The sequence below is a fragment of the Phlebotomus papatasi genome, chromosome 3 (genome assembly GCF_024763615.1).
Source record: "Phlebotomus papatasi isolate M1 chromosome 3, Ppap_2.1, whole genome shotgun sequence".
Taxonomy (NCBI): Eukaryota; Metazoa; Arthropoda; class Insecta; order Diptera; family Psychodidae; genus Phlebotomus; species Phlebotomus papatasi.
The window spans coordinates 6,515,365-6,527,933 of record NC_077224.1 but is presented as its reverse complement, the minus strand read 5'-3'; the positions used below and the strand labels follow the sequence as shown (position 1 = coordinate 6,527,933).

The 12,569-nt window shown below is 32.4% G+C and overlaps 1 protein-coding gene across 2 annotated transcripts in view; it reads right to left on the bottom strand.

Annotated features, from left to right (window-relative positions):
• Positions 1-6,790: 6,790 nt before the first annotated feature.
• LOC129806582 (protein amalgam) overlaps positions 6,791-12,569 on the bottom strand; it is a 189,050-nt gene continuing 183,271 nt past the window's right edge. For both annotated transcript variants that reach the window (XM_055855274.1, XM_055855275.1), the window contains exon 14: positions 6,791-10,570. In XM_055855274.1, the coding sequence (XP_055711249.1) occupies positions 10,331-10,570 (240 nt within the window). In that variant the 3' untranslated portion in view covers positions 6,791-10,330. The remainder of the gene's footprint in view (positions 10,571-12,569) is intronic.

Here is a 12,569-nt window from a genome sequence, read left to right as displayed (position 1 = left end):
TTTTCTTTCCTGGGTCTTCTTCCCTTTATTTAAGAGCAAAAAGTTATCCTGAGGGAGTCGTACATTTGATTTATTGCAGGTGAACTATGAAGGGTTCTAGTTGGCAAATTGAATTGTTTTTCACAGGAAAATAATTCTTTGAAATTGTTCTAAAGACACTTTTGGGTGTTTTCTCTTTTTTTTCCCCACATCACACAAAATTCTAAGATTCCATGTAACATGAACTGATGGTATAGAGGTGATGAAGGAAAAATTATCCATTTGATGCACTTTCTCTTCCTCTCTGGAAAGTAACATTTTCGTCATTTCCACTTAAAACGAAAAATTTACACGTTTTATTTTTACTTTGGGATATATCTCTTCTTCACTTTTCTCAATTTCAACCAAAAACCACTTGAGAATTTGAGTCAATAAGTGGCTGAGGGGAAATTTTTATGATTGCGTCGTCAGTAAGAAACGATTTTCTAACAATAATACATGGAAGAGCCAAGTCCCCTTTTGGGACCATTTCTTGACTTTCCTGGGGTGCTCAGCAATTGGAGATTGAAGCATCCACTCGATTGACCTTTTCCCCAAGAGTGATGTTTGCAATTTCTCCCTCATACAGATAACACCACGATAACTTGGCCCCTTTTCCCTAAAGTGTGAAAATCTTTTTGAACTTGTTCCATATCATGGTTGAGGATGAGGAAAATGTTATACATTTATTTGAAATTTTCTCATTTTGCCAAAAGAAAAGACAAAATGTATAAAATAAATTTGATGTATTGCTTCAAGTGTTTGGTTGTTTGATGTGAAATTGAGTAATTTTGCAGCAGGTAAGGAAAATCAAATTTTCCCCATTACTGTACAATTATTCATGTATGAAAATGTATATTTGGTACAATTGATGGGTGAGAGTTGAGATATTCTGCAAATTCGCATGTCCCCTGATTTAATTTAATTATGCTCGCACAGACGATGTTGGCAAATTTAAATTTATGTAAATAGAGTCGAGACTTGGCCACTTTCAGGACTCTCTGTGGAAAGATACATAGTATAATATGCACTGTTGGAAATGGATCTTGGAATTCCGCATTAGTACATATAATTCGGTAGTAGAAATAAGGGAAGTACAGTATGAGCCATAAGTTTCTTGACAAATCTACAGTGGCGGCCAATAAAATGGAATCACTCCTTAAAACTTGATTTTTTTAAACTTTTGTTAACATTTATCTAGTATATTTAAAAAATTTTATGCGCCAATAGTGCAGAATTCGTAAATGGTGATGTTCTGCTGGAACTAAAAAATAGAATCACTTTCATTTATAGTCATAAACTAATATTCATTTCAAGTATTTCAAAAATAAAAAAATTCTACTGTAATGTCTGTAATTATTTAGTATCTCGACAATTAATTTTCCATGCTTAGATAAAGGAAACTATGAGAAATTGGACAAAATGTAGAACTTTCTTGTTAGAGGCTCTATTAGATTTTTGAGGCTACGAAAGCATGGAATGATAGTAAAAGTCATAGAAGACCACAGTAAATTACGAAGATCAATAATTCATAAACATAAGACTCGAAATTTTGGCTGCCACCGGTTTCACGGGCCATTCGTATTAAGAAAACAACAACAATTCAGGATTTTCGAATTGTTCAATGTGGTAAAATTAATCTACACTGAGAGAAATCCGAAAAAGTTAAAATAACATTCCGGAAATGTTAATTTTACCCTGCAGTATTGATACAACATCGGTGTAAATATTACCCTTTTTTAGGTGTATTAGTGGTTAAAGTTACCCTTTTTCATTTAATTTTACCCTTAAAAAGGTGTAAAATTAACATTAAAAAATGTTGATATATTTTTACACCTAAAAAGTGTTAAAGTTATGAGGGAAAAAGTTAATCGTACCCTCGTTTTTTCTCAATAAATGACTATACTGGGAAAAAAAGAGGGTGCGATTAACTTTTCTTCCTCATAAATTTAACACTTTTTGAGTGTAAAAATATATCAACATTTTTTAATGTTAATTTTACACCTTTTAAGGGTAAAATCAACATGAAAGAAGGGTAACTTTAACCCATAATACACCTAAAAAAGGTAATATTTACATCGATTTCGGATCAACACTGCAGGGCAAAATTAACATTTCCGGAATGTTATTTTAACTTTTTCGGATTTCCCTCAGTGAATGGGTCGGAAATATGAAGATGTTATGTTTAAATAATCTTAAAGACTTTCTCTAACTTAGACTTTTTTAGAACATTCCCAAACTAGGTAAAATTGGATCATGGACAGATAAAAAAGGGAAAAAATAAATGAGCAGTAAAAAGTTAAGAGTGGTCAGCAAAAAAATAAATTTGATCAGCAAATAATTCGAAATGTTCAGTAAAAATGTTCAATTTTGGCAGTAGAAAGTAAAATTTGGTCAGTAAAAACTTCGAATCGATCAGTAGAAATATTCGAGTTGATCAGTAAAAAATTAAAAAGTGATCACCAAGAAATTAAAAATGGTCAGTAAAGAGAAAATATAGTCAGTAAAAAGAAAATAGGTATAGTCAGTAAAAAATAAAAATAAGCAGTTGAATTTTCGGATTGATCAGCAAAAAATTAAAAATGACCAGTTGAAAATTAAAAGTGGTCAGTAAAAAAAGAAAAAAAAATCGGTCAGTAAAAAAATAAAAATGAGCCGTAAAAAATAAAAATTTGTCAGCAAAAAAATTAAAAATGAGCAGTAGAGAATGGAAATTGGTAAGTGAAAAAAAATAAAAAGCGGCCAATGAAAAATTAAAAATGGTCATTAAAAAATTAAGAATGATCAGTAAGAAATAAAAGCAGTCAGTAAAAAATTAAAGGGAGTCAGCAAAATATTTAATGTTTTAAGTAAAAAATAAAAAGTGGTCTGTAAAAAATAAAAATACACTTAATTAGCTTTCTAAGTCAAACAAGAGGTTTTGTGATTTCCAAGAGCTTCTGATAGCCAGTGATAAGCCTAGATCAACTTATAAAGATGTGATTTTTACACACATTGCAAATTTGGTTTGTGGGCAAATTTTAAAGGATTTTTTTTTCCATTATGGCTCCGGCACACCTTTTAGGTCAGGAAAATTTCATGACGTCGAAATTCGAGTGTCTTTCTTTCTCATATGTCTTGCATATGTCTTTCTCGTTCTTTTGCACTCTTCTTCTTCTTTTAAACATCACAACAAATTCAATTTAGCTCAATCGAATTTAGATATCGAAAGAATAAGATAGACATAAGTAAAACGTGTGAGAAAGAAAAGGATGTGAATTTTGATTTCATGAAAATTTCCTGATCTAAAAGGTGTGTTAGAGCCATTAGGAACTAATGCTAATTTGGTTGCATAAAAGTATATGAAATCTTTAAAGACGGTTTTTTGAAAAACTCTGAGAGATAGAGATTTCAAAATTTACACCACATTAGAGTCTCATTTAGGCTGAAGATGTGCAAAATTTTACATGAAAATGAGGAAAATTAAATGAGAAATGTTTAAAACTTCAAAATGTCTGAAAAACTTTGAAATCGACTATCCCGGAAACTATGAGAGATAGAGGCTTCAAACTTTACACCACATTAGAGTCTCATTTAGGCTCAAGGTGTTAGAAGTTTCACTTGAAAATGAAGAAAATTAGGTGAAAAATGCAAGTAAATGAAGTAAATTTCCCTGTAAATCCTCATTTGGAGTAGTAGACAGACAGTGCGGACAAAATTTCAGAGACAAATCACAGATTTGACCACTGAGGAAGACGCGTTGAAGCGTCGAAAGCTTTGGCAAAGAATTTTGTGTTTTCCTGTCCTGAAAGGATTGCACCCCCTGACGCATCCGGAGGGAGTTCATCTCCTTGACCTTCGTATATGAATTGCCGTCAGTAATCTACCGAAAAAAGTAAATGAAGTCCTTGAAATCCACGAAATATTTCGTGGTTCGCGAAAATCCGCAAAAAAATCCGTGGTCCTCGAAAATCGGCGAAAAAATTCGCGGTCTACGAAAATCCACTTTTAATAAAATACTGCTCTTTTTTTACTTTTCACTGTCCTTTTTTACTGACCATTTTTTATTTTCGAATTTTTTGCAGACTAAGTTTGACTTTACTGCTCGTTTATTCAATGCCAATTAAAAATAATAAAAAATGAATATTAAAATTTATTTTTTGTCTAATATATGCCTAGGCATATTGATAAAAGTTTTCCAGTATATTAAAAAAATAGATGGTAAAGCTTCTCAGCTTTGCGGAATGCTCGAATTCACGAAAATAGAGCTCACCGTGAATGAGTTTTCTTGCATGATCTTTTGGTATTACTGCTGATCTACTAGAGATCAAATTGATTCATAAATCACAAAAGCATTTGAAAATCAAAAAATCGGTACATAACCGATTCATTACCGATGAAGATCGATGCAACCGGGTTCGGAATTGCAATACCTTTCCAAAAAATCCAAATTTAATCAAAGCGGTTGAAAAATGAGCCTTCCAAAGTGGTTGATTTTTGACCTTCAATAATTCAAAATGGCGAATTTTCCGGTCATAGCTATGTTTGGGCGAAATGTTCGCCTGGACTACCTCTAAAACATATCCGAAAATCATTGAAAAAGCTTGGGCCAATTTTGAGAAAAACCGAAAAAAATGGTTTTGGTGGGTCTAGAGGGGGGAGGGGAAAACAAACGTCGAGAGATTTTGTTTTTTTTTATTGGGGGTCATCGAAGATTGGAAGTCGATATCCCTTACCGTTTAAGCTCCAGGACAGTGACAAGTTGAAAAAAGTCGATTATATAACTGCTCTCTCTTTGAGTTCGAGCAGTAAAATAACTTAAAAGGACTTAGGGGGACGTGGAGCATCTTTGAAATTAGTATTTTCACCTATTTTTAAATAAAATTCTGCCTTATCGTGATATAAATTAGCTGCACAAAGAGATTGAGAAGCTAAATTACATTACGGTATGGTTCAGTTCCATTTAAACCTTGGTGAAAAATTCCAATTTCAAAAGTGCCTTATTTTCAAAGGTGACCCACTTTCCCCTATGCCGAAAATAGGTCAGTAAAGCATATTATATGTCCCGGTCTCCTTTGAAAATCCTTGAAATAGCAGATGTCAATTGTTTTTTTAGAGTGTAGAGCGTGCCTGAAAGTCAGTTGAAAAAGAACTTGTAAGTATAGGGAATGATCAGATAGATGGTATTCGTCGTCCCTCCTCCATGAATTCCACATGAAATTTTCTCATGGATTTAGCGCTTGGGTACGATGGGTGGAAACTAATCAGACATTCAGTGAAAAATCTTTGATGTTTTTCTTCCCTTTTCGATACCTTATCACATTTTTGTATGTGCATTTTATATTTTTCCTATGATTTACCTCCCTTTTCATCTTTACCACCATCTTGTCATACTCTCACCAGATCCAACGTCAATCTCATGTCTCATGCAATAAAATTTCAACTGGATTTTTTTTGAGCATTTTCAGGGGATAAGGAGTGATAGTAAATGACATTGAATGATAAAATGCCTTTATACTAATTTTGTCACTTTCTTTTATTCATATATCCTTTCTCTTGCCACTTTCTTGTCTGTTTCAATACATTTCTTTTCGAATTATATTCTATTTTTCGTTTTTTTTTATGTACAATAATTTTGTTTTTCATGGTTTTTTTTCGGAAATCATAAGTCATTCCTTCTCTTTTTTTTTACAAATCCTCCTCGTAAGTATAATTCTCAACGTAATGGGGTAATGAAGCAAAGAAAATATATCTACATCTCTAAAACACAATAAGTTCAACATTGCGCCACATTTTTGTTAGAATTGTCATTTTTTTATTATAATCAATACAGTTTTATCTCATTTCAGATATTTATCATTTATATAGTTTTACCACTTTCTCTTTTTTTTTTACAAAATCTGTTTGGCACTTTATTATCTTTATTATTTTCATGTTTTTTTTTTGGTAAATTTATATTCCTATTTTTTCATTTAATAATTTGTTATTGTTTATACTTCATGACATGTTCCTTTATGAAGCTTTTAGTGTGCTTTTTTTTTAAAGAGGTGTGAAAAAGTGCTTTAGGAGCTAAGAGTCCGGTGAATGAATCAAAAGCTGAGTTTTGGGTGTTTTGTTTTTGGAAAGATTAGGTGTTGGTGGTGAAAGAAGATTTCTCAGGCTTACTGTTAAAGTTTCAATATGCTTCAAATTCATCCTCAAGAATATTCTAAATATGTATTTTGTAGAGTTTGAGAGCAACAATTTAACCGAAAATCATCCCTAAAACATGATTCATTGATGCAGTTAATGGTTTTCCATCATCTTTTCCCTTATAACCGTCCGTTTGCCGTCATCATCGTCATGTCTGTCTGGATTGATTGAAATGATTAATGACGTGAAGAATGAATGGGTGGGCAAATAGGCTGAGGTGGGTGTGAAAGTGAGTGAGAAATAGGGTGAAGCTAGTCAATGGGGTCTAGAAAGGGGCAAATTTGCTCAATACACTCAGAGAAATACAACAAACTCTTAATAACAAGTTATTTTTTACCGGTCTTGTCCGTTTTTTGTTTTATAGCTTAATCTATCACTGAAAATTTGATAATTTTCATTGAAATTTTGATAATATTTTAAGCTTTCTTATATAAAATAATTTAAAAAATAAGAAAGTATTTTAGTTTCATCGCGTTCCCTGATTGGGTAGAGTTTCAGAATAATCAAAGGTCTAGCTAATTAGATAACACGAAATATTGAATGAATAACTAAATGTTCTGAGAAAAAGAACAAGATAATGATCTTTGGGACCTGTAGAATAATAATTTTGTATTATTTTTAAATTTTTTTTTTAATTTTAAAAATTTAAAAATTTTATTTAAAAACAATATTTTTAAATTTTTAATATATTTACTGTCTAAACTATCAATTTATTAACCGAATATGTTTATGAATTTTATGAGAGTTTAGAAAAAAAGTTTCTTTGTCAATCATCCCAAGTAGCAAAACCTACTCTTCGCTAAGTAAATTGACATATTGGTTTAGTTACGGCATTGCACTGGAGGTATAAAGCCCCTCTATCCGCAAAAAATTACTCTGACTCAAAAATGACTCGTTTTTGTGTACAAGAAATGATCTAAAAGATTACTCCTAATTGGAATCTTAAACATTAGTCGCATTCGCGTTGTATTTTGGTCGCAGTATTACTCAATATTGAATTAGTAATATTATCGTTATTTCACGATTCTAAAATTTACTCTGCCATGCAGTAACAAAAGTGACTCCAAACGATGCTCTTTTTCCGTACAAAAAATGACGCGCCAAAAACAATGCATTTGTCGTCCTTTTCTACCGCATAAGTACCAAATCGACGTACGCACTTTGAATGAAGACGTTAAGTGCATTTCACAACTTTGTATTGCACTACCACCGCAGACACTGTTTTCTAAACAATTCTTCACATTTTCTGTAGTTTTCTACTACGTTCTATGTAAATTTCTCTATTTTTTTCTTAATTCACTACTTAAATTTGCGAAGATTTTCGCCGTTCGACTATTGCTGAATGAGGCATCCGACATGTCGAAAATTTTTCAATTTAATAGCAACAACAGAAAAAAATATTTTAAAATTTTCACTAAATAGGTCTTTTCGACACAAAATTTTATGACAGGACACTACAGAAACTATAGCAAACTCCTGAACCACAAAAATTCATTTTACAAAAAAATGTTTGTGTGTTTATCATGCCAAAAATTGCCTAATTTTCACTTAATTCCTGTCGGCTCTGTGCTTTTTCGAATTACATACACATCCCTACCGGGACAATTTTTCCTCCCAATGCACACTAAAATATTGTTGAGAAAACACGCGAAAATATCAATTACTTTCCGAATTTACAGCACTGAATAGTTCTATTTTCCATTTGACAAGTGAAATTTCCCCTTCAGATATACCCAGCGAGGGGAAGACTTTTATAGGGATACTGAAAGTCACTGGAAATCGGCGTCATATTTTACTCATGGGCGGGTAATCTCAGAGTTATTACGACGCCAAGTGACTTTTGTAATAACCGTTGTATTAGTCCCCACTTTCCGTCATTCGGCTCTCTGACGATCGTCACAGGATCCGTTTTTGGAATACAGAATACATACATCCAACGGTAATCATACTCCAAATTGCTATTTGGGGAAAGTCATTTGGCGTCGTAATAACTCTGAGATTACTCGCCCACAACTAAAATATGACGCGCCAAAATTGAATCTTCCAGTGTCCCTACCCAAACGGCAATTTTGAGGAAGATTACCGTTGGATGCATATATTATGGATTCCAAAAACGGGTCCTGTGACGATCGTCAGACAGTCGAATGAGGGAAAGTGGGGAATAATATGACGGTTATTACGAAAGTCACTTGGCGTCGTAATAACTCTGAGATTACTCGTCCACGACTAAAATATGACGCGCCAAAATGGACTCTTCCAGTGACTTCCAATGTATCTATAAAAATCTTCCCTTCACTGGGTATAGCTTAGCGGAAATTTGACTTGTCAAATGGCAAATAGAATTACTCAGTACTGTAAATTCGTACATTCACGTTATATTCGCGATATTTTTGCGTATTTTCTCAAGAATATTATAGTGTGCATTGAGAGAAAAACCTCCCCCGGTAGAGATGTGTCTTGGTGATTCGAAAAAGTACGGTGTCGGCAGGAATTAAGAAAAAAATAAGCATTTTTTTGCATGATAAACACACAAGCATTTTTTTTGGAAAATGAAATTTGGTGGTTTAGGAGTTCGCTATGGTTTCTGGAGTGTTCTGTGATCAATATTTTGTGTAAAAACGACTTATTTAGTGAAAATTTTAAAAGATTTTTGTGTGTTTTTGACATTCAGCAGGAAAATTTTTGACATGTCTTCTTTGTGAATTCTTTTTAAAGTGTGTTTTATGGATTTGATCCCTTTAACTTTCGTTGATAAACGTGTTAAAAAATGAGGATATATAAGAAATAAACATACAGTATACTCTCTCAAATTCGGGCATTTGGGACAGAAATGTCAACCGAATTAGAGAGAAATTTGGACGTCAAATTTTTTCAAATGCAACGTTTTTTTTGTTCATTTGCATACTCATATTGAGTTTACATGCTCATTGCTATTATAAATTGCATGAAAACCACTTAATAATGCAAAATTACATCAACACTAAGAAAAATCATAACAAATTTGAGCATATTTGCTACATTTGATAATCATAATCGAACTTGAAAAATGTCAACAAACTATTTTCGAATTTAACTGCCGCCCGAATTAAAAAGTAGCCCGATCTTGAAAGAGCTGAATTAGCGAGAGTCTATTGCAAATGGTTAAGAGATAGCCACATTTTTGATTTTTCATTTTGGATGTAGTAAAAGGGTGTTACAATCAATGGTCACCATGACGTCGGCGCTTCGAAACTTAATTTATATTCATTTTGATTTTTATTAGTTTGTAAGATTTTAGTCATTCTGCTGAGGAATCATTGAAGATTATGAAAGCATTCAAACAACGCGACGTCCATGACCCAATAACATGTCTTTGGCCAGGAAGTGCTACTTGGGATTTTCAATAATTTCCAAGAAAAGAAATCTTTGCTTTCTAAATTTTTAGTTACCTTTAGTATTCTAATGTATAGATGATTGTATCGTTATTTCTCTGAATGTATTTTTAACATTTTGCATGATGGTAAATTTCAAACTGACTTTTCGTAAAGTCTTTACACTTTTTTTCTCAATTCATGTGCTATTAGTAACATTTGCTAGATACTTACTGCAAATAAATTAAACATAAACACAATAATTAACATTCAATTAAACATTTATAATCTGGTAAGATTGGTAATTTCCTCGTAAATATGTAGTCACTAAAGTTTACTATAATATCCTTTCCATTATAATGTAATAGTATTACATGGAATACGAGTCTCGTGGTTTTCTTTTATTAATTTCTGGTATAAATTGTTTTTTCTTGTTTATTTAGAAATTCTTTATTTACAAAAATTATCTTCTAAATCTTTTCTCACTTGACGAAAAGTTAGAATAACATTATGGTTCTGTCAACTTAACTCAGAACTGAAGATATTAACGTAAATTTTCAGTTTTATGTTTTAGTAGTTTTGTTTTTGTAACAGGACTGCAAAGTGAATGAGTATTTTGTAAAAGAGCAGACTAAAAGGTGAAAGTGAGGAGTTGAAAGGTCGCATTGGTTAATTTCTTTGTCAAGTTACATTTGGGGCAGTTTATTACATTTTGCTTTAATAGAAAAGTTGTATTTTCTTGGTCTACACCGTCTATCATTCTTTCAATTGAGTTGGAAAATTTTCAATTACTATGAAAGCACTGAAAATGGATATCTCTGGATGCTGGCAGAAGCCACACTCACCAAATGTATAGTTTGGAAGAGCACGAAGAGCAGAATGATGAAATGGTTCGCGGCAAGTCTACCATTATTTGCAGAGTTATTCATATTATCGGGTTCACCGGACTGCAGACCTTTGTAGTGGCGTCCGTTTTTGTTGATGATGTTCCCATCCTCGTGCAGGTCGTCGTTCGTTGATAAATTATTTTCCTAATTTGTACGTTTGTGTTTATTTTATCCATCAGAAAGTTTCCCATTAATCTCGATGTTTCTTATACCACATTAGACAGAAAAAAATTCTGTTTGTGCTTACTTTCTGCACATTGAAAAGATCAACCAAACAAAACCAACACGATACCCCTCTACACAACCCTTATGCAATAACTTAAAAGGTTGATTTATACCAAAAAACGAAATCAACTCAATAGGGGAAGGTCATGTTATGAGATATTCTAAAAATATGGATGAATATTTTGAGAATATTGACCTAGAGGCAGTGAGTTACCATTGGATTTGGACACCTTGGAAATTGGGCCTTTTCCTATTTTTCAATTTAACGACACTTAAAAAAAAATTAGCCCTGCAAACTAATTGCAAAACTAAATTACATTGTGATAAGTCTATACAGGGAACAAAATACCCTGGAATCAATACATTTATGGGATACTTTTGGTATTAAAAGGACTCCAATACCTCGTGAGTATTAAATTCTAGGGTATTTTGAGAAACATTTCAAGAAATTCCTCGTCATTTATTCAATACCATAAATTCCTTAATTTTCAATCACAATCAGTATTGATTTTAGGATACCTCGGTATTGATTTTATTTCATTGTAGTATTCATTTTAGAATATTATGGTATTAAATTTATCCCATTGTGGTATTGATTTTAGGGTTTTTCGGTATTGATTCCATCCTATTTTGGTATTGAATTTGGGGTGTTTTGATTATGATTCTACCCCATTACCGTATTTAATATAGTGTAGTTTGGTATTGATTCTATCCCATTGAACTATCCCATTGAGTATTCTAGGATACTATGCTATCAGTTCTATCATATTAAGGTATTTATCCTATCCCTCGATGGGATACAATCAATACCGCAATAAGATAGAATCAACAGCGAAACTTCCAAAAATCGATACCAGAATGGGACATTAAAAATTCTGTATTGTCTTAAAATGAATACGAAAATGGGATAGTAATACCAGAATACCCTAAAATCAATACCAAAATGGGATAGAATTAATACCGAAATACCCTAAAACCAATTTAAAAAAAATGGGATAGAACCAATACTGAAACACCCTTATACCCAAATTGGATAAAATTAATACAGGAACACCATTTTCTCAATACCATTTCCCTTAGAAAATGGACTTCCAAAAGTCAATGCTGGAATGGGATAAAATTAATTCCACTATTTCTAAAATTCAATCTCAAATTGAGATAGATACAATGAGGCCATTTACACCGCAGCATTGGATTGATATTGAACTGCCCCAAAATCGGATTTCGGGACAGTTCAGTTTCAATCTAATGTGGCAGTGTAAATGACCTCAGAAAAACCGTTTAGATTGTCGCCCCTGATTCAGACTAAATTGTCCCAAAATCTGATTTTCGGACAATACAATCTCAATCCAATGCTGCGGTGTAAATGACCTCAATAGCATTTCTTCTTAAAAAATTAATTTAATAAATTTGATACCAAAATGTCCTAAAAGTAATCCTATTATTTCTTAACAAATTTCTAGAAATCAAAATCTATCCAAATTGTACATATTTTTAAAGAAAATTTGGTATATTAGTTTTAGTATTAAAATAGTGTTATTAAAATCAATACCACGTGGATTAAACCTGGATACTTCAAAAAATTTCTCTGTGTCAGTTCCATTAAAAATAGAAGAAAAACCCTTATTTCAAAGGTGCCCTACTTCCTACAACTGAGAGGGGTCACTGGAGATCTGACACCTATATCTCGTAGTGTTTGATCTCTAAGTCTATGTGACGTACTAATAAGGAAGCAATATTCGAGCATAAACGATCATTTGTCGGTACTTCACCGATTTATTTTCGATTTATTTTATGATCGATTTATTTTGAAAATATAGGTCAGATTATTAAAAAAAATATTGACTGTTTGAGGCCAGTGTATGTGCGAAGCCTGAGAGCCTTCTCCTTTTAAGGCTACTTCACTGATTCATTACTG